This window comes from Cutaneotrichosporon cavernicola, assembly GCF_030864355.1.
Source record: "Cutaneotrichosporon cavernicola HIS019 DNA, chromosome: 2".
NCBI lineage: Eukaryota > Fungi > Basidiomycota > Tremellomycetes > Trichosporonales > Trichosporonaceae > Cutaneotrichosporon > Cutaneotrichosporon cavernicola.
The window spans coordinates 1796492-1820889 of record NC_083394.1 but is presented as its reverse complement, the minus strand read 5'-3'; the positions used below and the strand labels follow the sequence as shown (position 1 = coordinate 1820889).

General features: G+C 57.8%; 9 protein-coding genes across 9 annotated transcripts; 5 read left to right on the top strand and 4 right to left on the bottom strand.

Annotated features, from left to right (window-relative positions):
* Nucleotides 1-63: 63 nt before the first annotated feature.
* Nucleotides 64-766, top strand: CcaverHIS019_0207090 (uncharacterized protein; the record flags this gene model as incomplete). Its single annotated transcript, XM_060597751.1, has 3 exons — nucleotides 64-207; nucleotides 243-456; nucleotides 495-766. 3 exons carry the CDS (start codon nucleotides 64-66, stop codon nucleotides 764-766), a joined length of 630 nt encoding a protein of 209 aa, XP_060454613.1.
* A 147-nt stretch (nucleotides 767-913) lies between these two features.
* CcaverHIS019_0207080 (uncharacterized protein) lies at nucleotides 914-2781 on the bottom strand (the record flags this gene model as incomplete). The annotated part of the gene is made up of 9 exons (XM_060597750.1): nucleotides 914-922; nucleotides 1149-1297; nucleotides 1330-1650; nucleotides 1685-1837; nucleotides 1916-2323; nucleotides 2363-2426; nucleotides 2481-2495; nucleotides 2612-2669; nucleotides 2702-2781. The coding sequence occupies 9 exons, from the start codon at nucleotides 2779-2781 to the stop codon at nucleotides 914-916; spliced, it is 1257 nt and encodes a 418-aa protein (XP_060454612.1).
* Nucleotides 2782-3203: 422 nt separating this feature from the next.
* On the top strand, nucleotides 3204-6694 carry CcaverHIS019_0207070 (uncharacterized protein; the record flags this gene model as incomplete). The annotated part of the gene is made up of 6 exons (XM_060597749.1): nucleotides 3204-4118; nucleotides 4153-4639; nucleotides 5033-5790; nucleotides 5823-6281; nucleotides 6559-6626; nucleotides 6658-6694. 6 exons carry the CDS (start codon nucleotides 3204-3206, stop codon nucleotides 6692-6694), a joined length of 2724 nt encoding a protein of 907 aa, XP_060454611.1.
* A 109-nt stretch (nucleotides 6695-6803) lies between these two features.
* On the bottom strand, nucleotides 6804-8355 carry CcaverHIS019_0207060 (uncharacterized protein; the record flags this gene model as incomplete). Its single annotated transcript, XM_060597748.1, has 5 exons — nucleotides 6804-6871; nucleotides 6906-7582; nucleotides 7617-7818; nucleotides 7855-8223; nucleotides 8256-8355. The coding sequence occupies 5 exons, from the start codon at nucleotides 8353-8355 to the stop codon at nucleotides 6804-6806; spliced, it is 1416 nt and encodes a 471-aa protein (XP_060454610.1).
* Nucleotides 8356-8864: 509 nt separating this feature from the next.
* CcaverHIS019_0207050 (uncharacterized protein) lies at nucleotides 8865-10570 on the top strand (the record flags this gene model as incomplete). Its single annotated transcript, XM_060597747.1, has 5 exons — nucleotides 8865-8966; nucleotides 8998-9082; nucleotides 9134-9440; nucleotides 9473-10470; nucleotides 10518-10570. The coding sequence occupies 5 exons, from the start codon at nucleotides 8865-8867 to the stop codon at nucleotides 10568-10570; spliced, it is 1545 nt and encodes a 514-aa protein (XP_060454609.1).
* Nucleotides 10571-11094: 524 nt separating this feature from the next.
* On the bottom strand, nucleotides 11095-13209 carry CcaverHIS019_0207040 (uncharacterized protein; the record flags this gene model as incomplete). The annotated part of the gene is made up of 2 exons (XM_060597746.1): nucleotides 11095-13087; nucleotides 13133-13209. 2 exons carry the CDS (start codon nucleotides 13207-13209, stop codon nucleotides 11095-11097), a joined length of 2070 nt encoding a protein of 689 aa, XP_060454608.1.
* Nucleotides 13210-15127: 1918 nt separating this feature from the next.
* On the bottom strand, nucleotides 15128-16827 carry CcaverHIS019_0207030 (uncharacterized protein; the record flags this gene model as incomplete). The annotated part of the gene is made up of 3 exons (XM_060597744.1): nucleotides 15128-16213; nucleotides 16283-16685; nucleotides 16718-16827. The coding sequence occupies 3 exons, from the start codon at nucleotides 16825-16827 to the stop codon at nucleotides 15128-15130; spliced, it is 1599 nt and encodes a 532-aa protein (XP_060454607.1).
* Nucleotides 16828-20329: 3502 nt separating this feature from the next.
* On the top strand, nucleotides 20330-21308 carry CcaverHIS019_0207020 (uncharacterized protein; the record flags this gene model as incomplete). Its single annotated transcript, XM_060597743.1, has 2 exons — nucleotides 20330-21201; nucleotides 21260-21308. The coding sequence occupies 2 exons, from the start codon at nucleotides 20330-20332 to the stop codon at nucleotides 21306-21308; spliced, it is 921 nt and encodes a 306-aa protein (XP_060454606.1).
* Nucleotides 21309-22220: 912 nt separating this feature from the next.
* Nucleotides 22221-23758, top strand: CcaverHIS019_0207010 (uncharacterized protein; the record flags this gene model as incomplete). The annotated part of the gene is made up of 7 exons (XM_060597742.1): nucleotides 22221-22323; nucleotides 22355-22449; nucleotides 22492-22597; nucleotides 22660-22731; nucleotides 22850-23094; nucleotides 23150-23392; nucleotides 23444-23758. The coding sequence occupies 7 exons, from the start codon at nucleotides 22221-22223 to the stop codon at nucleotides 23756-23758; spliced, it is 1179 nt and encodes a 392-aa protein (XP_060454605.1).
* Nucleotides 23759-24398: the final 640 nt, after the last annotated feature.

Here is a 24398-nt window from a genome sequence, read left to right as displayed (position 1 = left end):
GTACTTGGAGCCCAACAGAGTGTTTATCATAACAACTCCGCCCTCCATAGCAAACAACCCACCATGTGCCTCTTCGACGATGACGCGCTGGACTGGGAGCCTCTGCAGCTTCTCGACAGCGTATCGCCACCCATCCAAGTTGTGAGGGGTTACGTGCGTGACGAACAGACGACCCTCGAGATTCGCAAGAAGATCATGATGATAGAAGTGTGTCGCACCTCGTCATTCCAGCTGATTCGCAGGAAACGTCGGTGGTCATGGACGGGCGCCGCAGACCCGTCGCAACAATCAAGGGCAACGCGTTCTGGTTCAACACCTTCAAGGCGATCTACGACGCAGATGGAACAGTGCTTCTCTTCAAGATGCGGTACGACTGGCCAAGTTTCCAGCGCCGCTTCAGCTGTGAAGACGAGCAGGGCAGGGAGCTCTTCCGCATCAAGCGCAAGTTCAAGTGGTGTGGGTCGCGCCTTGGACATGGACATGACTGACCACAGGCGGCATCAAGTTGATCGCGACCATTCCAAGCACGGTCGGCGACCTGACCCTGCAATTGACGGATGTGGACTGCGGGCACGCCGCAAAGATCAAAGATCTGCGCTCTGGGGCTGTCGTCGCTACGATCTCTTACGCGCTCTGGAGGAGCGACCTTGTGCTCCAAAACAGGGAGGCGTATACTGTTAATGTAGCTGGGGGCGTCGATCTCAGTGTCATTGTTGCGTTGTGCCTTGCGTGGGACCAGGCCAAGGAGGACAACAGGCAAGAATGACATTCTTCTGGCGTATAATCCGTATAATTGGAAGAGTAGATCAAGTCTTGTATGTAACTACGTCTCAGTACTATCTCAAGCGCTGTACCCGCGCATACTGCCTCGCGATCCTCGCGACGGGGTGTACTAGTAGTCCGAGTGCCGCGATTACTCGGCCTTTCAGCTCAGTGTTCCGCCCCGCCCACCATGCAGCCAGAACAAACCCAAGAAGCCAAAGCACGCGCCGCTGACGCTGCCACCTCCGCATAGGCTCTGCACCCTCCCAGTCGTCCCAGTGTGGCCACGTATTCTCCCACCATAGTCGCCGCACACTGCCGGGATAGTGCGTGAAGATTCGCCCCGTCCCTCCTTTCCGCCAAAAATTTGAGACCTCGTACCATACCATGAGCCTTAGGCGTGCCTCAAGCCAAGCCTCGTATGCGGCCGCAGCAGTGGGCTTGACAGAGAGTTTACGGACGCTGTAGTCGCGCATGGCGGCGATGATGCGTGCGATATAGGCGGCCTGGATCTCCAACACGGAGGATACCGAGACTGTGTAAGTTTCAGGGCTTGGACCAGCTTACTATGGTTCAAGTACATGTTGTTCCCAAAGACAGTGAAGTAGTTTGGGATACCAGGCATCGCAATGCCGCGATACATGGTCCAGTCGGAGCGCGACTTGTAGTTACTCGTTGCGTCCGTGTCGCCGACGACATCCAACGCGGTCGCCTCGGCGTCAAACCCCGTCGCGAGGACAATGTAGTTTGCGGGTATCTCGCGCCCGTCATCCAATACAGCGGCAGTGGGGGTAACACGTACCACGCGGCCCTCGATGAAGCGCGCGTGCCCGCTATTCAAGGCGGCAAAGTACCCGTCCTCGTAGATCAATCGTCGTGCCCCAAACGCTGCTGTCAGTTCTGGGAGACCTTGTCAACTCACAGTACTCTGGCACAGTGTGTCTCATATACTCGGGCAACGTCTTGCGCATCCACGCCCCAATACCCTCCTCCATGCGTTGCCGGTCGCTGGCCCCCTCCTTCGTTTTGTACCAGTAGAACTTGGCGTCCATGCGCCACTGGGCAAGCAGGCGTTCTAACCGGAGCAGACAAGGCCAGCGTTTCCACTTGTCAATCTGTTTCCTTGTGTGTTTGACAGAATGCCGTGACTCACCCTTGGGCGAGGGTATGAACCACTGCCGAGCCTCCGCAACCGACGTGATCTCAATGTCCGGATCCACGCCGAGCTCGCCGACAATCTGTACTCCCGAACACCCATTTCCCACCACGACCACCTTCTTGCCCCGTAACTGCTCAGCTCGCAGGTCCTCAGGCCAATCCGACGCGTGCAAGATCGTCCCCTCAAACCTGTCGGCGCCGGGAAGCTCAATCCGCCGCGGCGTACTCAGCATACCGGTGGCGTTGATGAGGATGTCGGCACGATACACGTGCTCCTCACCAGTATGATCGTGCATCGTGACGTAGTACGCAGTCTCGTCCGCGTCCCATTCAGCCCGTACGGCGGTGTACTGCAACTTGACGCGATGCCATAGGCCCTCTGTGCGTGCCAGAGCTTCCCAATCTCACGTCAGCCTCCTCTAGCCTTTAGCACAAGATTTACAGTGCTGGATCTCAGCACGCTCCGGATGTGTCTCGCTCCATGCAGGATTCAGATGCGCCGAGTGCTGGTACGCAATGGCCGGAACACCGAATTAGCTAGTTTGTCAAAAGCGGCTCACTCGCATCGACATCCCCTGCTGTCAGCTCAATGTCAGACGAGACACACGGATACCGGTTCGTCCACCATGTCCCACCCACTCCGCCAGCTTTCTCAAACATCTTCCATCAGTCTATTCCCAATGCCCCTCACCATCCAGTTGGTCAACCCGCGCCGGTCGAGGTCTAGGGCCAGGCAGAGGCCGCCCATGCTGATGTCAACTCCAGACGAGGTCAAGCTCACCCAGCCCCAACGATCAGGATGCTCGGTCCCTCGCCAACGGCTATGGGCCATGCCATGGCCTTGAGCGTGGGATTGGGCATGGTGGAGAGTGTGGAGAGTGAGGTCGACAAGGGTGGCCAGCGGAGGCCAAGTTGGTGGGGCTCCCGCGGAGACACGCTTCATCTCCACTCCTTCCATCAACCAGCATTGCCCACTTGTCCGTTGGGCCACGTCATGTGCCCGTTACTCCCTCGAGCACAGTCGACGGCGGACGGCGTTCAAAGGTTGAAAGATTGTGCAGAGGGAGGTATGTGCTGATTACGCGTTCCACTCCCGTGCGCACTCGTGCGCGGGTTGTACACGGGACGGATGGGTTGAGGTTGATGCTGACCAAGGTGATGGCAAGTTGTGGATGACTCGGCTACCAACTATTCCCGGATACTCTACTCGGAGATGCCGCTCGCTCGCTCGGCTACTTTACTTTAGGTGTATTCCATCTTTCGTCCTTTCCACTCCAACTATCATGCTTGCAACACGACCTCGTTTCTCCATAACGAGCTACCCACGCTACGTCGGGGCGAGCCAGGCCTTCTCGCCACTCGTACCGCATCGCAACCTCCTCCCACTCCGCCAACACCCCGCTTCCTCCCCAGCGCCTCCCGAGCACCCTCCGCGGCCACCTCTACCGCCCACGCCGCCAGCCTTCGAACGGAGCTTGCACGCATCACCGGCTGCGTGGCCCAAGACCCTTGCCGAGGGGAGCGGGAAACTCTCGCGCGATGACCACCCTTTCCGTTACAAGCCGGTGACAGCCAAGGAGAGCAAGGAGGAGCGTAACATGCGCATCGCCGACGAGAAGGACGCATGTATGCGTCTCCGACTGGCGGCTGACCATTGGTCGCTTGAGGAGGGTATGGCTGGGGGACAGGATGGGCAGTGGCTGGCAGCGGAGCGTTGGCGCCGTCGCGATCGCATTCCAGGTGGCCTCACGTTGGTGCTCACGCATGCGAATGGGCTGCAAAAGGAGCACTGGATCCCGATGATGGCTGATCTGCTTGCGCGTGAACCAGGTACGGCTGGTAGCGAATTTGGCACAGGTGCCGCACTCAAGGGCACCAATGTCGCGGTGAACGACGTATGGATGCTCGACGACACACACCACGCCGCCAGCGTCGATTTGAATGCTGGCCGTCTCGGGCCAGCGCACAGTTGGAGCGACACGGCGCGCGACGTCATCAACTTTATCGAGCATGTTCTTCCAGCCGTCCAGGCGGCCGAGGGCGAGGCGCCGTGGCAGCTCGCATGGAACGACAAGACGGCCGGGCGTACTGCGCCGCAAGTCGTCGGTATCGGACACTCGTACGGTGCAAGCGCGCTGGTGCAGGCTGCCAACTCGCGTCCTGAGCTCTTCTCCTCGCTCTTCCTCGTCGAGCCGATGGTGCGTTTCTCCCCTCTTGCATGGCTGACCTCAGTGTGTGCCGCTCATGGTGAATTTCCCCGACAAGGGATACCCCCTCACTGCGGGCGCGTTGAAGCGCCGCTCACACTGGCCTAGTCGCGAGGACGCGGCAGCAGTGCGAACTAACCCGTTGTTCAAGACATGGGACGAGGGGGTTTTCAAGACGTGGCTCTCACACTCGCTTGCTCCGTCGGACCCCGCCCAGCCGGATGGAGCTGTCGAGCTCGCCACGCCGACATGGGCTGAGGCTGCCGTCTTCTCCGACCCCCACTCCACCCTGCGCGGATGGGACCAGCTGCCCAACCTCGAGATGCCGACGGGCTTCCTCATGGCCGGCGACGAGGTGTGGATGGCGGGCGAAAAGTTGGCAGGAGAGATGGTGTGGCGGTCCAAGCGGGCACGCAACGAGCGTATTATGGACGCGACGCATCTCCTCGTCCAGGAGAAGCCTGTTGAAGCAGCTGCCTCCTTGTGGCGCTTCCTGACCACTCTGGATGCCGGTGCGTGGGACAAGTAGAAAACATAGAGACAAGAGGCATATTCTGTGATGGCCAAAACGGGTGGGGAAGGCAAGCAACAGCCGGTTCAATAGCCGCTGATTACCGTTATCATATTCCGACGTAGAGATGATTTCAACCCAAACTCGCAGACATTACCCATCTTACCATTACCAACGGAATGAGTGAATCAGTCAAGAGCAAGAGGGAACAGCGACGCCTGATCGCGTGAGCTATTCCCGGCACCGCTGACAGCAGCTGCACGGAGTGTCGCCAGATTCGCGTGAGCAGCCTTGCCCCACTTACCTAACTTGAGACACGGTGTGAAGGCAATGAGTCGCAGAAGGACCCATGTCATCGCTGCAGTGCGTGCCTTGAAGGGCTCGCTGACTGCAGAACGCCTATCTCTCCCCTGTATCTATGCGAGGAAACGACGCCGCACGCGTGCAGCACTTGAAGCCGACGCCGAGGCCTCAAGCCCATCGCGACCTGGCCGACAAGCTGCAACGCCTTCGACGCCCTCTCTCCTAGCGTCTGGGCATGTGACAGTGACTTACCTCGACCCCAGGATTGCAAGCCGTGCTGTCACTCCCGAGGAGAGAGTGCGGCTGACCACCCCGCCAATAAGGGACGACGATCCCGTGACGTTTGGACTACTAAGTCTACCCGAGGCCGAGGAACTCTCTTCAATGTTCATGCGGCAACTGAACCCGCTGATAAGCTTGCTCGACCCGACACTCCACACGCTCGGGTACATGCGCGCGACGTCGCCAGCTCTCCTGAGCGCAGTACTGATGTGCGCGGCACAGTTCTTCAGGCGTGACTTGTATCCGTCATTGCGGGCGCATGCACGGTCTCTGACGGACCGCGCAACGAGCACTGGCGAGGTGTCTGTCGGTACAGTCCAGGCCCTCATGCTCATGTTGGCCTGGAAGGAGCCGACGGACGGGACGGGTGGGATCAAGCTCGCCGTCGCCGTCAGAATGGGTTATCAGCTCGGCCTACATCATCCGGCGCCCCTTCCAGCCGATGAAGACCGGGCACGCGAGATAGCTGATGGGACGCGGACGTGGTTTACCGTAGCAGCTTTTGATCGGATCAACAGTGACGTCTTTGGGCTTCCTGGCATGGTACCGGTATCCGAGCTTCCCGATGTACGTTTTAGATGAAAGAGAGCTGACGCCAGTGCGAGAGCTGGGCGCAAGAGACGGAGCGCTTCCATGGCGGAGATATGCGGCATGCATGCAGCACGTCCTCGGCCAGTATCTATCTCGCACTGATCCGATTGCGGCGAAGCTACAGGTCCATGCCGGCCCAGGTCGCATATGCCCTCCTCGCTGACATCTATACGCAGTTCGACGCGCACCTCCATCGCTGGTTCCCCGAGGACCCGCGACAGGGCCGGTTCTCGGCGGACGAACAGGCGATACTCAAGTGGTTCGACCTCAACCACCTCCTCCGTATCAAGTTCCTGATGCTGGACGTGTGTCCCCCGGCCGAGCAGGGACAGATTGGCGCCGATTGGCTCACACTGGCAGAGCGCTTCACGACACAGACCGAGAAGATTGCAGCCATCGGATACCTGGGATACATGCAGGACACGAGTGTGACGCACCTGTCGACATTTGGCGTCGTTGGTCACAAGGTGAGAAGGACAGAAGGACAGAAGGACAGGGGGACATGCTGACGGCTGATGGTGGCACGTCTCCCGCCGCTCCAGCGTGAGGTCGTGGTGACCTGCGTCAGGCGCCTTGCAGTGTGCAGTGACGCGGCGCGGGGCGGACCAGTGATCGACCTCGTGGCGCGTTTCCTCGCTCGGCTCTTGGGGGTACTTGAGCGCAAGACGGACAGTCCTGTGCAAAGCGCGGTTGGCGCGTTTGATCTCGTAATGTTGCTGCTGGGCCGGCTGACGCTGACGACAGGACGAGTTTCTGCGGCAGACACAGCCTCCAGGCGACTTTGACGCCCCGTCACTCGACGATGAGTTTTGGTAAGTAAGTTTGGGATGTCGCTGACAACAGGAACATGTTGTTCCCAAATCCTGGCATCTCGGTGTAGTACGGCAAATGTCAAGTGGGCGTTTCCTTCAAGCCAAGCACAAGCACCGCGCCTCTAACGTTACTGATCCGCTCACCACAAGCACCGCGCCTCTAACGTTCTGATCCGCTTACCACTTTGTGGAAAGCGCGTCCTCGCTCATGATCGCCACGAGTTTCTCGCGCTGCACACAGTTGTCTCCCGTCAGCGACGCTGCGAAAGTACTACTCACCAATATGCCAGCTGCGCGCGAGCTGGTCAAGCTCGTCCTCGTCCATACCGGCAAAATACGATGCCCACTCGCTCGCAAGCTGCTCGCTCAGCAGCAGCCCTCGCACTTGGCGCAGGACGTGTTTCTTGATCTTCCACGTGGGAGGGTAAGCTTTCTCCAGCCCCGGCGAGACCTGGGCGAACCATTCCTCCAGCGGACCGAAGACATGCTTGACGGGCGTTTCGTCGAATCCCCACCCATCGGCGGACACGGCCTTCTTCTTTGCGATGAACGGGGCGAGGAGACGAAGAAGTGGCGTCCCGGCGTCAGGGTACACGAGACCCATGACCCCAATGTCCTTGTATGTCCAGAGCGAGTAACTTGCGCCGTGACGGCGGTTGATGTCGAGCTGCAGGCGCAGGACGTCATAGCGCGCCGCATTAACTGCCTCCCAATCCTTGTCTGCAGGTATCGCATAGGTCGGCCCAAACTCGCTGTTCCAGATCGGCGTGCCTGTCGCTAACATGAAATCGGCTTTGCGCTGGAACGTCCGCTCGTGATACGCAATCTGCTCGTCTGTGCCAGTGTACCTCTCCGGCGCGGAAGGGAAGCCATACACCGAGTAATCGTGACACGAGTACACGCAGTTGGGAAGGGGTGTCTTGAAAGCCGAAAAGTCATACCCGAACGAGTTGCCGCTGTCGTCAGCCTTCAAATTGAGGTTGGTCTTACTCGAGGAAGAGGATGTGGTCTGGGTCGACGGCGCGGATCGCTTTCTCGATCCGCAGATAGAACGCCTGAAGGCGGGTATGCTGGGCATCGGTTGGCTCGTTCATAGGGTTATACCCCGCGACCCAGGTATTGTCGCGGTAATGTGTGGCCAGCTGCTCCCAAAGCCAAACGGCGCGATCCTGGAAATCCTTATGGTCCCAAACTACGTCAGCGCAGTATTGGAGATACTCAGACTCACAGAGGGCTTGGTTGGTATTGTTATCGCTGTGCCAGTCGATGTTCTGGCCACCAGGTAGGGCGTGCAGGTCTATCACAGTGTAGATGCCATGCCGAGCACACAGATCAACGACGCGATCGAGGTGTCGGAACCCGTCGGGCTTGAGGACGCGTGGCTCGAGATCGTCTTCGAAATGGCGGTAGTTGACCGCAATGCGGACACAGTTGAAGCCGATCTTTGCGAGCAATGCTGCATCGCCGTCCGTGAAGTAATGCTCGAGCCAGCGGTCGAAGAAGTAGGCTGCTTTCTCGGGACCAAGGACGCCAGCGAGCGCCGAACGCGCCTGGTTCTCCTGCCCCGTGAAGCCGCCCATAAAGTTCTCCATTAACACTGTCGTCAGTCGCGAGCAGCTAGACACTCACTCCACCCGCCAAGGGACGCGCCCTTGAGCAGGATCGGGCGGCCATCAAGTGTGATCTGGCTGCCGGTTACTTGGAGGTATGCGTTCGTGTCGACGACCATGGTGATGTGGTGCCGACATGTACTGTATGCTCAGTCCTTATATTCTCTCACCATGCGATTATCGCACACATGTCCGCCGCTGTTGGGGCGGCACGATAGTGCCATGACACCGCTACCAGCCGTGCCCAGCCGCTCAGCCGCTGTTTGGCAGTCTCCCGGCAGTATCTATCGCTGTTTATCGCTGTTTATCGCTGTTTGGATAATGTTTTTCGCTGTTAAACTGCAGGACGAAGAGAGACCGCTGTTTATCGCTGTTTTGAGCTTCCGTCGGAAGAATTGCGAACTCGGTATCTGGAGCAAATCTCGCTCTTCTGTTTGTTCTTGCCATCGCCCATGGCACATCTCGGCCATCTACATCTGCCGGGTATCCCCCGCGTGGGCCCCGCGCCGCTTGTTGTCACGGCAGTCTCGATATGCGTGGTGGGCTGAGCTCGAGCTGAGATATAAAATACCAGCGCGACGAGATCGAGGCTCAACTGCTACAAACGATGAGCGACAAGCACAACGACATGAGCGACAAGCACAACGAGATGGTCGACACGGTCATGCACATGGACACCAAACAGGATACGGTCCTGGAGCAGGAGCGCGTGCACGTTACGGAGGAGCAGGTGGGTTGGGTTAATGCTGAGCTGATGGCAGAACCGCGCGATCTTGCGCAAGACAGATAAACATATTCTCGTCACGCTCATGATCGTGTACTTTATGCAGGCGCTCGACAAGACCAGTACGTCTCCATGTTCATCAGACTCGGCTCGCTCGCTCAAGCTGACTCCAGACTTGGGTATCATGAATCTCCTCGGACTGTCCAAGGACCTCGGACTCAAAGGGACGCAGTACTCGCTGGTCAGCAGTGTGATTCCCTTTGCACAGATGGCGTGGCAGCCATTCAGCTCGTACCTCGTTGTGCGGGTCGACACGCGCGTGCTCATGACGGCACTCATTGTTCTGTGGGGCACGATGGAGACGATTCTCTGCGCCGCCAACTCGTACGCATCCATCATGGCGATCCGTTTCTTCCTGGGTCTCTTCGAAGCCGGCTGCCTCCCACTCTTCAGCGTCCTCACTGCCCAGTGGTATCGCCGGTAAGTAGACCCCTAAATGTGGCTAATGATAGCTCGGAGCAACCACTCCGCGTCGCGCTGTGGTACGGCACCAATGGCCTGTCGTCAATCATGGCCGCCGTGTTCGGTTACGGCTTTGCGCATTTGTCGGACGGCGGTCCACTGTTCAAGTGGCAGGGACTGGCGATTCTGTGTGGTGGACTCACGCTCATCTCCGCTCCACTCGCTTGGTTCTGGATCGACTCGACTGTAGACAAGGCCCGTTTCCTCACTGTCCAGGAGAAGGAGTTGGCCAAAGAACGCCTGCGCGCCAACCAGACCGGTGTCGGGAATAACGAGTACAAGTGGAACCAGCTGTGGGAGGTAGCATATGACCCCAAGTCATACCTGTTTGTTGGGATTGCCATCCTCATCAACGCCGGCGCGGCTATCTCGTCAGCTTTTGGACCGACGCTGATCAACAACATGGGTTTCGACAAGTATATTTCCAACCTCCTCAATATTCCCTTTGGCGCTCTCCAGCTGGTAATTATTGTCGGGGCGAGTTGGGTTGCCCAGCGTTTCTCCAACAAGGCCATCCCGCTCGCCATCCTACAGATCCCGTGCCTCGTCGGTTCCATCCTCCTCTACACCCAAGGAACGAGCGGAAACTTCCACCAGGGCATCGGCCTCTTTGGTTACTATCTCCTCTCGAGCGTGTTTGGCTGTAACCCCCTCCTCATCGCTTGGGTCATGGCCAACACTGGTGGACAGACCAAGAAATCTGCCCTCCTCGGACTGTACCAGTGCGGCGCGGCGGCGGGAAATATCCTCGGACCCATGCTCTTCAACGCAAAGGACGCGCCGTACTATATCCCCGGTCTACGCGGTTGCATGGGCATTTTCGCCGCGCAGCTCGTCTGTGTCGGCGCGACGTTTTCTATCCTAGTCTTGCTTAACCGCCAGCGTCGGAAGCAGCGTATCGCCGCTGGCAAGCCCGAGTTTATTCGCGACACGTCCATGGAAAACAAGTTTGAGAATTATGCCAATGACGGTGTGCTGGGCAAGAATGGTGGGTTTGGTCTGACAAACACGTACAGTTACTGTAGCTGACCTCAGCGCTCGACGACCTCACCGACTTTAAGAACGACGAGTTCGTTTACGTGTACTGAGCGAGAATTTACGTGTACTGAGCGAGAATTTTTCGCTCAGAGTGCGGGTTCACCATGTGGGGATAGGCAGGCGTTGGGATAGGCAGGGCGTTGTGATAGGCAGGGCGTTGTGATAAGCAGAACAACCAGGACGAGCAGCCAAGAGGTCAAGGTTGAATTAGGAGGTTATACATGGTATGCAGTAGTGGTGTGTGTCGGCTGATCTGGGCGTGATTGGGCAGCCCCTGGAGTGGCATGTTCGTGCTATGCTTCTGTCGACAGTTTGCAAGTGGGAAAAAGAAGGGCAGTGCGAGTGCGAGTCGAACAGGAGCTGCGTCCAGCGAAACGGGGCAAGACCCTCATCTCGTGCTCAGCCCCGACGCTCATCAGGTTGCCTAAGAATGCCGGTTCGCCGCCATCATGGGCGTACCAACGTCGCCGTGTTGTAAAAGCATGGATCCAGCGCCGCGGCCTAGTGGCATAATAGTACAACGATGCATTGCGTGCTACTGAAACAGTTGCTGAAAATGATATATGATGGTTGCTTAGAACATCTTGCCGACGGCGTTCATGAGGCGGCCGTCGCGCATGCCCTCGACGATGAGGGCGACATTCGAGCCAATGCTCTTACCGCTCTTGCCCTCGGCGACGTCGCCGCGGCGGACCTTGACACCAAGGTCAGAGCGGACGGCCTCGTAGACGGCGCGCGTCTGGCCGAGGTACTCTGCGGGTTCGAGGTCGTTGCGGCCATCGGCAGTGGTCGCATCGAGAATCGAGCGGTAGAGGTCCCGCGCATCGTTGGAGAACTCCTTCTTCCATTTGGGGAGGTTTGTGAGGTCGGTGATGTCGTCGTTGACCATGAGTGCGTCCATGATGCAACCGACGAGGTGCTTTGCAGCATCCTCGAAACGCGCTCCCGAGTCCCAGCTGGGGGTCTGGTTGAGACGCTTGTAGAGGGTGATTGCGGCGGTGGTGTTGAGCTTGACAAGCTGCTCAGGAGTGAGGAAGGCCGCAAAGTGCTTGGTGATGGTGTCGTTGAGGAGCTTGACAATGGCCATCTTGAACTTGACCTCCATGACACGGAGGTCGAGGGCCTGGGTCGCACAGTACATCTGCGAGCCGAGGAGGAGGGAGAGAACCTCGTTGGCTTCCATCGTCTTGCGGGCCGACACAAATGCCATCGAGTTGACACTCTGGTTGTGCATCTCAGTGCTCTGGATGTGGTTGCTCATGGGGTTGGCGAGGAAGCCGAGCTCGGCGCAGTAAGCACCGCAGTGGATGTCGAGACCCTTGCAGTGGTAGTTGGTGCTGGGCTCGGATCCGGCGAGGTTGGCAGGAAGACCGTGGTTCATCTCGCAATTGATGAGCTCGGTGACCTGGGCAAAGCTGAGCTTGCCGAGGTTCTGGAGGACGATACGGGTCGAGTCCATTGCCGAGGTGACAGCCATGGCCTGGAAGTTGCCACCGTGGTGGAACATGCCGCCCTCGACGTCGATGAGAGGGTTGTCCGTGGTCGAGTTGAGTTCGGTCTCAATCTGCTGGCGAGCAAGACCGAGAGCCTCGAGCTGGGGACCGATCCACTGCGCCGAGGTGCGGAGAGCGTAGCGGTCCTGGCGGAGGATACCGGCGTCCTGGTCGGCGAGGAGTTCGGGCTCCTCATGGACAGCGAGCTTGGAACCGCCGAGCATGTGTCTAATGTTCTTGGCAGCCTCAATCTGACCGACGTGAGGACGGATCTCCTGGATGAAGGGAGCGAACGAGCCGACGTGACCGTCGAGAGCCTCAACAGTGAGTGCAGTGTTGGTCTGGCTCATCATGGCGAGACACTCGGCGTCGTAGAGGGCAAGAGCACCGGCAGCAGCCGAGACGGCGGTTCCGTTGACGAGGCCGAGACCCTCCTTGGACGCGAGCTTGACCGTCTTGAGCTGGTACTTTGCGATTGCCTCAGGCGCGGCTAGGACAGCCGGAGGCGACGCGGCGGTGTCAAATACCTTGATGTCGGGGTGGCCGCAAATGGCACCAGCAATGTACGAGAGAGGCGAGAGGTCTCCCGAAGCCGAGATGGTGCCGCGGAGAGGAACACAAGGCACGAGACCAAGGTTAATAAAGTGGGCAAAGGACTGGAGGACCTCGAGACGGACGCCCGAGTGGCCGCGAACGCAGCTGTTGACGCGCACGGCCATGGCACCGCGGACGATGGGGATGGGCATGGCCGCGAGGAGCATGGCCTCATAAGTCGCGTCGGTGGGGAGGAAACCACACAGCTGGTGCTCGAGGAGTGAGATCTGAAGCGCCTCAGTGTCACTGGTACGAGTGTCGGCCGAGCCGCCAAAGCCGGTAGTGACACCGTAGATGGACGTGTGCTTCTTCGACTCCTTGAAGTCGACAGAGGCCTGGACGGGGCGGATGACCGAGGGCGAAAGCTCGACCTTTGCACCGTTGCGGGCGACGGCGACAACGTCGCCAATCTTCATGTTGTGGCCATCGATAATGACAGTCTTGGTCGCCTGGCTGTGGGCGTAGGTCTGGAACGGCTCACTGAGGGTCAATATTGCAACAGAGTGGCAGGTGGCAGGTACTCACACAGAAGAAGCCTTGGCAGAACCGGCGTTCATCGCCTTGGTGGAAGCGATCGTGTCGACATTGGCGTCAATAAACATTGCCACTCTGGAAGGGTTGTTGGGAATGGAGTGCGGTACCGCGATAGCGTAAAAGCAAGATAGTAGGGGGAGCTGGTGAGAGCTAGTGGAGTGAGTGCGAGTTGGTTGGGGGACCAAGTGGCAACCGACCCCTTGGTTATATATCGTGCACTGCCTACGATTACTTGCTGCGCAGCTCTCTCGGCCCGCGTAGGCCTCTGTCGACGCCGTGTTCGTGTTAGATGAGACCCCATGTGACGCGAGGATGTGGGAGTGGTGCGTGTGTTGCGAGGGGCAGCATGCGCGGCATGTCGGCCGGAGCTAGCATTCCCCACCCCCCACACAGCGCCACCCGCCTCCAGCTGTCACCCTTTCCCCCACATGCTCCCCGCCCCACAGCCACGCCACGCCACGACGTCACCTCATGCACATGCACACAGGTTAGAACGCCAGAACGCGAGAACGCCAAAGAAGATGAAACGCGGGTCACTTGGGGAGCGAGTATCCCAGACAGTCACTGAATCGTTGGAGGTCTGGGTACCAAAGCTTAGAAGCTCTGTAAGAACAGTGGACGCGTCCACACACACAAGTTGCGGCTGGGACTGGACGCTCAGACCCAGTTATCCATGTGGTTAGCTCAAGGCTAGTCTGAGCAGTGGTCGAAACTGTTTGGTCGGAGCTCGAACTAGTGGGTGTGTTCCGGATCAACAAAAACGGGGTGGCGAATGTGTTGAATCTTAAACTCTCGACCGAGATGCCGTTGATCGGCTCCGACCGACCCTTCCTTGGGTGACGATACATTTAACCCCTGGGTGGGGCTGATAACCGCGGCTTGTCGGCCGGTTCCTGCCCCACATAGATCGGCTCATGTTGGTGACGACGGCGACGACGGCCGTTTGGACCGATGAGAAGAAAGTGTAGGCCAAGTGTGTGAGCTGTAGTGGTGGTCACTGTGGTGGTATACATCGCAAGAGCAGGTGTCCGTTATCGAGTGAGCCAAGGTGTTTGTTGGTTGAAGATTGTGGGAATGGAGGGTTGTTGTGCTATCTCGGGCCAGGGACATCGGGGACTAAAGTTCGGGCAGCGGGCCATGATCCGAACCCGTCTCCTTTCCGCACGCACGCGCGCACACCGAGCACATGGCGTTACCTTTGCTACGCGACTACGCGCCAAGCTTTGGGGCTTTGGGGTTTTGGGACTGGTTGGAGAAGGGAACCGTGCGGAGCGAGTGGGCTAGAAAGTTAGGTATCTGGACGTGCGTGTGTGGTGGCCCCTGCGACTTTGCAAGCAACGCTACTTTTGCCCACTCCACCAGCATCCAGAATGGGGCCGGAAACCTGTTCACTTCAACATCGGAGGCTCGAAACCTGTTCACTTCAACATCGGAGGCTCTTCAAATCTTCCCAGTAACAATATCACCCCGACCTAGAGCGGGCCATGCTCTCCAGCACCATCCGAGGTGCATCGGGAAGCCGGCCGACGGTCTGGCGTTGGATCGATGCCATTTGGCGTGCTGAGGTGGCGACGTCGTTGAGGCAGCCCACCTCGTAACGCCTAGTGCTGCTCCACAGAACACTCTCATGCCAGAGACGGAAAGGGCGGAGAAGTGGGATCGACTGCGCGGTCGGCTCCAGAGAACGGCTTTGGTTCGGAACTGGGAATGATCACGGATTGATCTCGGTGGAGCAGAGTCGAGGCCCAGGACGTGCGCAGGCTCTCGCGGGGCCGTTTCCATCTCCGCGGCGTGGCTCCAGAAAAGCCTATCGCAAGGTCAAGACATGGCCGTTCTTTGTATAGGCTCTGACGGTCGTGGACGTCTACTCCACACTAACAATTACACTCTCACATTAGACCACTACAACCTCGGCCCGGTTCAGACTCGCCACTTTAACCACCTCGGCCATCTCTCTTGGCCCCTTGGCCCCCTGACCCGCCCAACCTAGCCCTCCTTGTGGTACGACGAGTTGCGGGTCCAGCGGCGCACGCGCTTGCCGTAAATGTACATGGGCAGGGCAAGGACCGCGGGTCCGATGCAAGTCGCGAACTGGACCATGGCACAAGCAAAGATGCCCTTCTCCGCAACCATGCTGAAGACCCAGTAACTCATACCAAAGCCCGTCGTGTTCTTGATAACGGTAGCGACAACCATAATGTCGCCCGCAATGTGCGTGTAGCTGTCGACCGCGTACGCGATCGCAATAGTCGGGATACTGGTGACGGTAATTCCTGTGGCACCGTACCCGACGCACAGGATGGTAGCCCAGCTCCATCCGCGTTCGAGGCCGAGGCCGCCAATAACGATACCGACAGCTGCAATGATGATGTAGGGAATGAGGGCGATGAGGCGGAACTCGGCTTCGCGGATCCCGTTGTTGCGGATGGTCATGGCTTTGGCGACCCAGTCACAGAGCCAACCGGCTGTTGAGAGGCCTATGAGGCCACCAACAACAAAGGCAAAGTTGGCATACCCCATTGCGGAGGGAGAAAAGTTCCAAGGCGGGTTTGCAAGAGTTTGCTGCGTGAGGTTGAAGAAGAGGAGGACGTTGGCCGCGCCGTACGTTGCGCACCCGGCCCAGAGGATGATGGGGTTGAAAAACTTTGTCCATGGTGAGAGCACGTCTTTGACCAGCGTGCGCTTCCACTCGGGGTTGATGGGTTGCCACAGCTTCCATTGCTGCTTGGATGGCCGGCCGTGGCCTGTCACTGAAGTTGAACTTGCCTCAACGTCTGTGGGTGCGGTGGGTGTGGAGGGTGCCGCTTCTTGGCTGTTCTCGAGGTGCATGGGCTCCTGAGCGTGCTTCTCGGTGATCTCAGGATTGGACTCGTCCTGAATTAGGTCCTCGCGCCGGAATCGGGTTTCGGGGAAGACGAAGATGAGGTTGACGACGTTGAAGACGCCGAGCGCAACACTAAGCCACCAGAACGAGCGCCAGCCGTACCTTTGAGCCATGTTGCCGCTCATGATTGGGCCGATGAACAGGCCGAAGAAGTAGGCCTTGAAGTACAGGCCCATCCAGCGACCACGCTCATGGACAAAGAATAGGTCGGCAATGACCAGATGTCAGCGCCGTGTGGGGTTAAGAATTGGGCTTACCTGTACCATCATGGTCTCGTTGATGGCGGTTGGGATTCCAGTCATGATACGAGCCGCCAGGAACGAGTTGTAGCTCTTGGCGACGGCTTCCCACACGGCGAAAGCGACGGTGAGGATACTGCAGACGATACTTGTTGCCCGGCGCCCAAAAATGTTACTGCAAGGAACAATGATAAAGTTGGCGTAACCCAGAGACATGACGCAAGCGCCGGTGAGGAGGCCGATGCGCTCCATGCTCTGTTCCGGCCACTCCTTGGACGCGAGCCCGTTCATTGGCGCCATGCTGAGCGCAGAACACACGGTGAAGATGACGTAGATGGTCTGCGTCCACGCTGCGGCCGCCTTCCATTTCCAGTTCCAGTTCAACGGGTCGTTGGACCGGTTGCTTGGCTGGGGTACCAACCTGGGATCAGCTGCAACCAGCCAGAAACTAACACTTGGCCTGTACCACCATGTGCACGCCGCAGCTTGATACCGTCATGGTCGCGCATCAACTCTGTGCCGGGGATATGCTCATCCTCAAAATGCTCGTTTGGGGCAGACATGGTGGTCAGTTGTTTAGTCTTGAGAATGCTCGGCCAGGCAAGGCCATCATGCTAAGCGATACCTTTTTATGTTGCGACCCACGACCCCGACCCGCGGCAATGGATCAGCCGTTGTTCAGTTTCGTCAGCCGATGCACAATCGCAAACTGATCAGCTCTGATGGTAGTATAGCTGAGCACATGGGCGTGAGGAATCCAAGCACTGTCCCCCACTTGTGTCACATACGGGAGGACGGAGGCATGTGACGTATTAGCATGGTGGCGCATCAACGGGCCCTTGTGTGGGTTGGCAACGGCTGGCGTTATATTCCAGCTCCCAGAATCTTGAGAGGAAGATAACGTACTCGTATGTTGTTCATGCTGCGCGTTTGCCAGATTGGGAGGTTTAGAAAGGTGTGATGACGCGTCTGGAAGGTCACGAGGACGCGTCGTTTTGTAGCGGGGAAATCGATTAAGATTGAATTGATTCTCCCGGCGCAGTGTTGCTTCAGCCGATCTGCGATCGATATTACTGAATGGCAGACTAGAGCACGTTCCCGTACAATTACTTGATCAGGAATGACAGCCGGATTTCGGAATGAGTATTATCTGTTTAATTCATCGCTTCTCCTCGATCGTGGTAAGTTTCGAACGCGTCTTCAGGTCCAGACACGGGCTGGCTGAGCTGAGGTGGCGTTTGGGATCGAGCACTGCACATATCAAGAATGCCCTTGAAGCCCAGATGCTTAAACGCACAATGATCATAGTAACCCCAAGTGAGGCAACCACCAGCGCATGGCTGGGCGTGATTGCATTTGTTTGTTGTGTCATTGTTTGGTCGAGGAGAAGAGATGAACAGACGTTACGGCACGCACGGGTATTCCAATCTGGATATCGCGACACCAGATCAACTTGGTTTCTAAAGACGACGACGGCTGTGGGTGGGCTGGACTCGGGAGCAGGCATCCAAAGTTGGCACCTTGACCGATAATGTACGTCATAGGGAGCGAGGGCCAGGCCATTTGTGGTTGAAATTCGCATCGCGTCCGGATTAGCAACACGGGTTGTGGTGTTGATTAGTTTGAGGTTTTCGAGCGCGATGGGGAGTACCCCAACCCGAGTCGGAAAACATCCAAAGTGGACACCGCTGCGTCTCGGCCTCGCAACTTGCGCGTTGTCAACTTGATACGCGAGGGTCAGGGTGGTGCGTACTCGGACACGTCCGACTCGATGGAGCGCAGTCGTCAACGCCTCCGCCTCGGAAACCGGTAACCCAAGTGAGCGATTCTGCACGTGACTGTAGCCTGAGGTGGCGCCAGTGGATTGGGCTGAATGCGCGCGTCTGTGTGATGTAGCGCACTGATCCGACACGATCAAGCCGACAAAGTGGGAGATTCTGATATGTGTGAACCGGTGTGCCGGAGTGAGATGAGAAGCCCAGTGCTGGCAGTTCCCGACATTCCGACTGGACATTCCGAAAGGACGCCGGTAACAGAGTGAGCGATACGCGATACCTGCACGTGATCATACACCAGTGCTGCCCATCAACTTGGTTACACCGGATACGCGCGCATCCGGAGGGGGATGGAGTGGCTTGCGCTTCCGACTCGGAACACGGAAACCAGCTGGCCAGGATCAATGTCGACACGTGACCTAATGCGCAGATGTCAGTGTGGATTGTGGTGTCAGGCTGCTGGTGGGAGAAGAGTAGTCGACTGGAGGGTCAGCGTTCGACTCCGTATAACGGCCAAATGATCATTTGCGACTCACGTTGGCCTGTTTGAGTCGAGTGAGCGATCAGAGCGTACATTTTAAATCTCGCACCTCACTCGGCAACTTTAGTCGATCGCCAGTATCCAAGTGTCCCGCATCCGACGTCCTGATGAGTTTTCTACTTTCAACCGATAAAATATCAAGCGAAGCGAACAAAAGTAAATCAAACTTGGCTTTTATTATCAGCCCATCCATCAATCTCACCCTTCCATCTCCAGATCTCGCCCCCTCCCTCCCCTACAACGCCACTTACCTACCTTTCATAAACATTGCGGCTCCCAAGCCTATTTGAGCGGGTGCCTCAGCCACAACAATAAACACACTTTGCAGTAGACGACGCGACGAGCAAAGACGCGTCGACATGCACGACGGGCCGCACCACCCGCGCAAGCCGAATGTGTCGTAGACGGGCCGGATCTCCCGGCCCCAATGACCGACCAGCATACTGGATATCGCCAGCGTGGGAATACCTGAAATCCGCCGATCCCTGAGGATCCAGTCCGCCGAGGACGCGGGCGGGCTGACTTTTGAGCAGCTGAGTGATGGGCCCCGCGGGGTGGTGAAGTGATGGGGGCGGTGAATCAAAGCCGCAACATCGGCGGCGACTATGGGGCCGGAGGCGGCGAGTGCGGCGTCATACATGCAGAGAGGCACATGGCAAAGCCGCCAACTCTGAGAGAAACTTGTTGGATAAGCAGACTAGGTCGTTGGAAACTCATACGTGCTCAACGTCATGAACCCTGTGTCCAATCCGATATGACACACCCTCGACGGCCTCGGCACCCTCAGCAATCCGCACAACCCCTTATGCCGATATCCGCCGCCAGTGCGGGGTATAACAAGGAGGACGGCACGCAGATACTCTGAGCCGTTCCGCACCTGGAAGAGCGGATATGAAAAGCCCGCTATCAGCACTCGTGCTTGGACTAGTCCCCGATAGTCGCCGCGGCCCAAGGCCAGGTAATGACATGGACGTCAATGGTGATGGCGATGACGGTCGGATTCTCCGACGACTGTCAAGAGGGCCCCCGCGTTGATATCGGGGATGGGATGGATGCTGGATTGAATGTCTTGTAGGATGGGCGGAAGCGGGATTACTGGTACGCCGAGACTCCGCTTGGACATTACGTTGATGGGGTGATTCAAGTAATGGTTGTATCTTGACGTGCTGGTTGTTTTTGGGGCAAAGGAGACTGTACCTTTACTTTGACCTTAGGACCCACATCCGCCCCAACATCCGGGCCCGAACAGTGCGTTCCGTATGAGGGGGATAGTGCCTGAACCTGGTAGGGAGGGTATGTCACGAGTGATTCAAACCAACACGCACCTAGCGCAAGTAACAGTATCGAGGTCTGTATTAGCCGAGACCATATTGGAGGAATTGGAGGGAGATGAGTGAGTGGTGAGTGCGGGGTTTGGGGGGTCAGTAAGAATGAGTCTAGCCCAAAGTGAGCCTGCATGTTAGGGGGTGGGGTGACGGGTTAGCCTGGGAGTTGATGACAACCGCGTTGCCGACGGATCGGTGGATCGGTATCAGTGGCTGGCCAGATCGCCAACCCTCCCTCCCGCTCTCCTCCGGACGCCCCCGTAACCCACAACTGCTTACGGCTGCCCATCCTTCCTCTTCCTTCCCCACCCACCCATTCCCCTTTGACCTTTTACAACCCTTCATAAGTAACCCATCCACAACACTCCCCATCCCTCTTCCTTCCTTTCTTCCTCAAGCACCACTCTCCCATCTCGCCACCACCATGTCCGAGACTAAAACCGACTTCCTTCACCAGCCCGCCGTCCGCGCGGTGCTTCCCTTTGTCAACGGCGGTATCTCGGGTATGGTCGCGACCACTATCGTCCAGCCCATCGACATGGTCAAGGTTCGCATCCAGCTCGCCGGTGAAGGTACCGCCGGTGGACCCAAGCCCACTGCTCTCGGCGTCACCCGCCAGATCATCACGTCGGGCAAGTTCCTCGACCTCTACACTGGTCTTTCCGCTGGTCTCCTCCGTCAGGCCATCTACACCACCGCGCGTCTCGGCTTCTTTGAGAAGTTTATGATTGCGATCAACGAGCGGGCCAAGGTGAACGGCACGACTGTCGGGTTCGCAGAGCGTGCTGCCGCTGGTCTCGGTGCTGGTGGTATCGCCGCCTTCATTGGAAACCCCTGTGACCTCGCACTCATCCGTATGCAGTCGGACGGCCTCAAGCCCCCAGCTGAGCGGGCAAACTACAAGAACGTCATTGACGCTCTCGTGCGCATCAGCAAGAGCGAGGGCGTCACGGCTCTCTGGGCTGGCTGCTTCCCCACCGTCGTCCGTGCCATGGCTCTCAACTTTGGTCAGCTCGCCTTCTTCTCCGAGGCCAAGGCCCAGTTTGAGGCTCGCACCAACTGGTCGCTCAAGACGCGCACGCTCGCCGCGTCGGCCGTCGCCGGCTTCTTCGCTTCGTTCTTCTCGCTCCCCTTCGACTTTGTCAAGACTCGCCTCCAGAAGCAGACCAAGGGACCCCAGGGCCAGCTCCAGTACACCGGCATGTTTGACTGCTTCCGCAAGGTCGCTAAGCAGGAGGGCCTTGGGCGCTTCTACCGTGGCTTCGGCACTTACTACGTCCGCATTGCCCCTCACGCGTGAGTTTCGAGTCGATCAGAAGACGCAGCAGTAGAAGAACAAAGCGCTGACACGCAGTATGATCACCCTCCTCGTTCTCGACTACCTTGGTTTCCTCACCAAGTAAAACTCTACTGTAATTCACGTTGTATCCTCAATAGAATCGCGCGGCCAGGTGGCCGCCTGTGTAGTCTCGCAGCCGGGCCCGGCTCCGTCTCTAGATCAAATGATGGAGCCCATGTGCTTAACCACGTCACGTCTGTAGGTGTTGGGTAGTCGCTTGGTGATGGGTAAGGAAGTGCGGGGAGTGTGGAGAGTGTGGGGGTGGGGCGAGGGGTGGGCGTTGGCGTGGGCGTGGGGGTGTGGGGCACTCGTGGTCTGCTCCTGATCCTGTACTCTGTCTACAAGGGAGGTTGTCTGATCCTGTTAATTGGAGGGTTCGGAATGTCAGCTGGCGAATAATCTTGTCGGAAAAGGATCAATGGGTTCTCCGGAATCCAATTGCCGAGCGCTGAATGACAAAACGATGACAACTGTGGCTTTAAACTGGGAATGCCTCTACTCTTTCACCTGAAACAGGTACTTTGGTGAGTGCTCACCCAGATCGACCTCCATCTTAGGGTCCCATAAATAACAATAGCCGAACTCTACCGAACACGGCCGGACATCCGATGCCGCTATCAAAGCTCTAACTCTTGTCTTGGATTCAGACACAGCCAGATTGGTCTCATCACACTTTTTGCTCCCGAATATGTTTCAATCAAAAAACAAACTTGGTTCCGGGACACCCCGCAAGAGCTGCTAATAATGGAAATTAACCACCATGTGTCATGTGTCATTTCCTTGATCTCTCTTGACTGACGATGTTTTGAATCCAATTAATTGTATTTGAGCATTATGGTTCCAAAAATAGGACCGGGCCCAAGCGAATGCCCTGTGCACGATCGTGGACGCGTCTACTGTTTCAACCATCACCATCACGTAGCATGCATCATTCTCCTTCTCTCAATCTTGACTCCCCCTTTCTCTACCAGAAGCCATGCTTCTCCCCACGCTCACTACCTTACTCTCTTTAGCATGTGCCTCGGCCGCCGTCGTCAAGCGCGGTTTCGAAGCTCCCCACTACAGCGTCTACCTCAATGGTGAGCTTGATCGAGGCTTAGCTGACACCAGACGAATTCACATACGACTCGTGGCCCGGTCCGGACAAGATCAAGCCGTACAACCGCGCCTTGATGGCGTTCTGGCAGACGGATGGCGCGGTGGCGGTGAGTCGAGGCAGCTCGTCTTGTCACAACGGCTGACCTCAGACCCCAGCTTCGTGGCAGTCGTTCACAGACGAGCAGCGCCAGACCATCCTGACCGCGTACCACGGTGCCGGAATCGCACTCATGGTCTCTGCGTTTGGCGACGCCGGTGGGTACTCGAGCCGGCGTAGCTGATGACAGACAAGGTCATCTCAACTAAGACTGACCCAGTCGCCACTGCGCAGGGGATTGCGGCGTGGGTCAAGAAGTACGCTGTTGATGGTGTTGACATCGACCTCGAGGGTAAGCCTTCCCATTGCCTTCCATCAGCCTTCCCTCCCTCCTCGCACCTTCCTCGTACCTTCCTCCTTAATCCTCCTCCACATCACCTGCCATCACATTGTCTCCAGACTGACGTCAGACTTCAACCCCCTCCAGAACGAGCGCGACTTCTCTCTCGACTGGCTGACCAAGTTCCACACCGAGCTTGCCGCGCAGCTCCCCGGTGCGCCCATCTCGTCCACCCCCACCGCGTGGATGTACGGCTCGGTCTTTGGTTCGGCGGACAGCGTCTACTGCAAGCTTCAGGCCGCCGTCGGTGACAAGATCAGTTGGTACCAGCTTCAGCTGTACAATGGCCAGAAGGGCGCGTGGAACACGTGTGAGGTGCGTCGCACTAATTGGAAAACAGCTATATAGCGGAAGGCATAGCTGACCGCAGAACACGCTCTGGAACTCGTCCGACCCGGCATTCCTCTCCCTCGGTCAGATCGCAACTATGTGCAACATTCCCCAGTCGAGCATCACTGTCGGCAGGCTATGGGACCCGGCTGACCTTGCTACCCCGGACTCCCAGGATCAGATCCCTGCCCCTGCTGACAACGGCGCATGCATTGCCCAAGCCAAGGCCCACGGCTACCCTGGCACGGGTATGATGGTGTGGTCGGCCCACAAGAACAACTGGGTGCGTAGGGATTTGCGTACCGGCGCATGTATTATTTGGAACTGACGGCAGGACGGCGCTAACAACTACCTGGCCGGGACGCTTGCCGGCATCGAGTCCGCGCCTCCTGTTTCCTCTGCCGCCAACTCCTCCCCCTCCGCTGCTTCGCCTAGCTCCTCTGGCAACGCTGCCTCCGGGATTAGCAGCGCGTCCCACTCCGCTGGCCAGTCGACGGGCTCTGCTGCCGTCGCGTCCGCTAAGGCCTCGACATCGGGCTCGGCTGCCGCTGCCGGCACCTCTCAGGGCACCCCGGCGAGCTCCGCCGCCACAAAGGTTGCTGTGCCTGCTGCAGCCCTTGCTGTTGCCGCACTTGCCCTCCTCGTTTAAGCCATTTGAATCCTCCTTCCCCCATCAATCCTCGCCCACGCAGCATATCAATTGCGTACTTCAACTGCATTTTCATCAGCTTCAGTATACATCCCGTAATGCCATCTTGCTTCACGGGCAAGTGTTTGTTTTCCTATACAACATTTCTACCCCTCGATACAACCTTGCCCGCTATGTGCTGATGTGGAGAGTTGTCATGGTCTGAAGCGCGCCGAGTCGAGCGCTGATTAGCTGGCTCGGGTGCCGGCGTCCCATTTGACGGGATACTTGATTCGCCGTCGCATGGTCTCCAGTCAAAATACTCTGTTGTCCTCCGAGTTTATAGGAGGGCGCAAGGGAGTGGATCCAGGGAGACCTTTACAGCGCAGATGTCGATCGGGATATGTGGCGCTGTGGGAACATGTCCAGAGCAGTGCCCACATTCCTGTAGAGTATTGTACAAGCTATCTGTCGTCTAACTCTTCCTCTTCACCCCTAGCAACACCCCTCATATCTCGCTCGCTGGCATGGGCTCGGACAAGTCCGAGCCCATTGGGGCCCTTACCGATACTGGTGGGAGGCGGCGTCGCAATCTCGTCGTCGTAGCGAACGCCATCTTTTTCGTCGGCGCAGTCTCACTGGCTCTCAAACTCGACCTCCA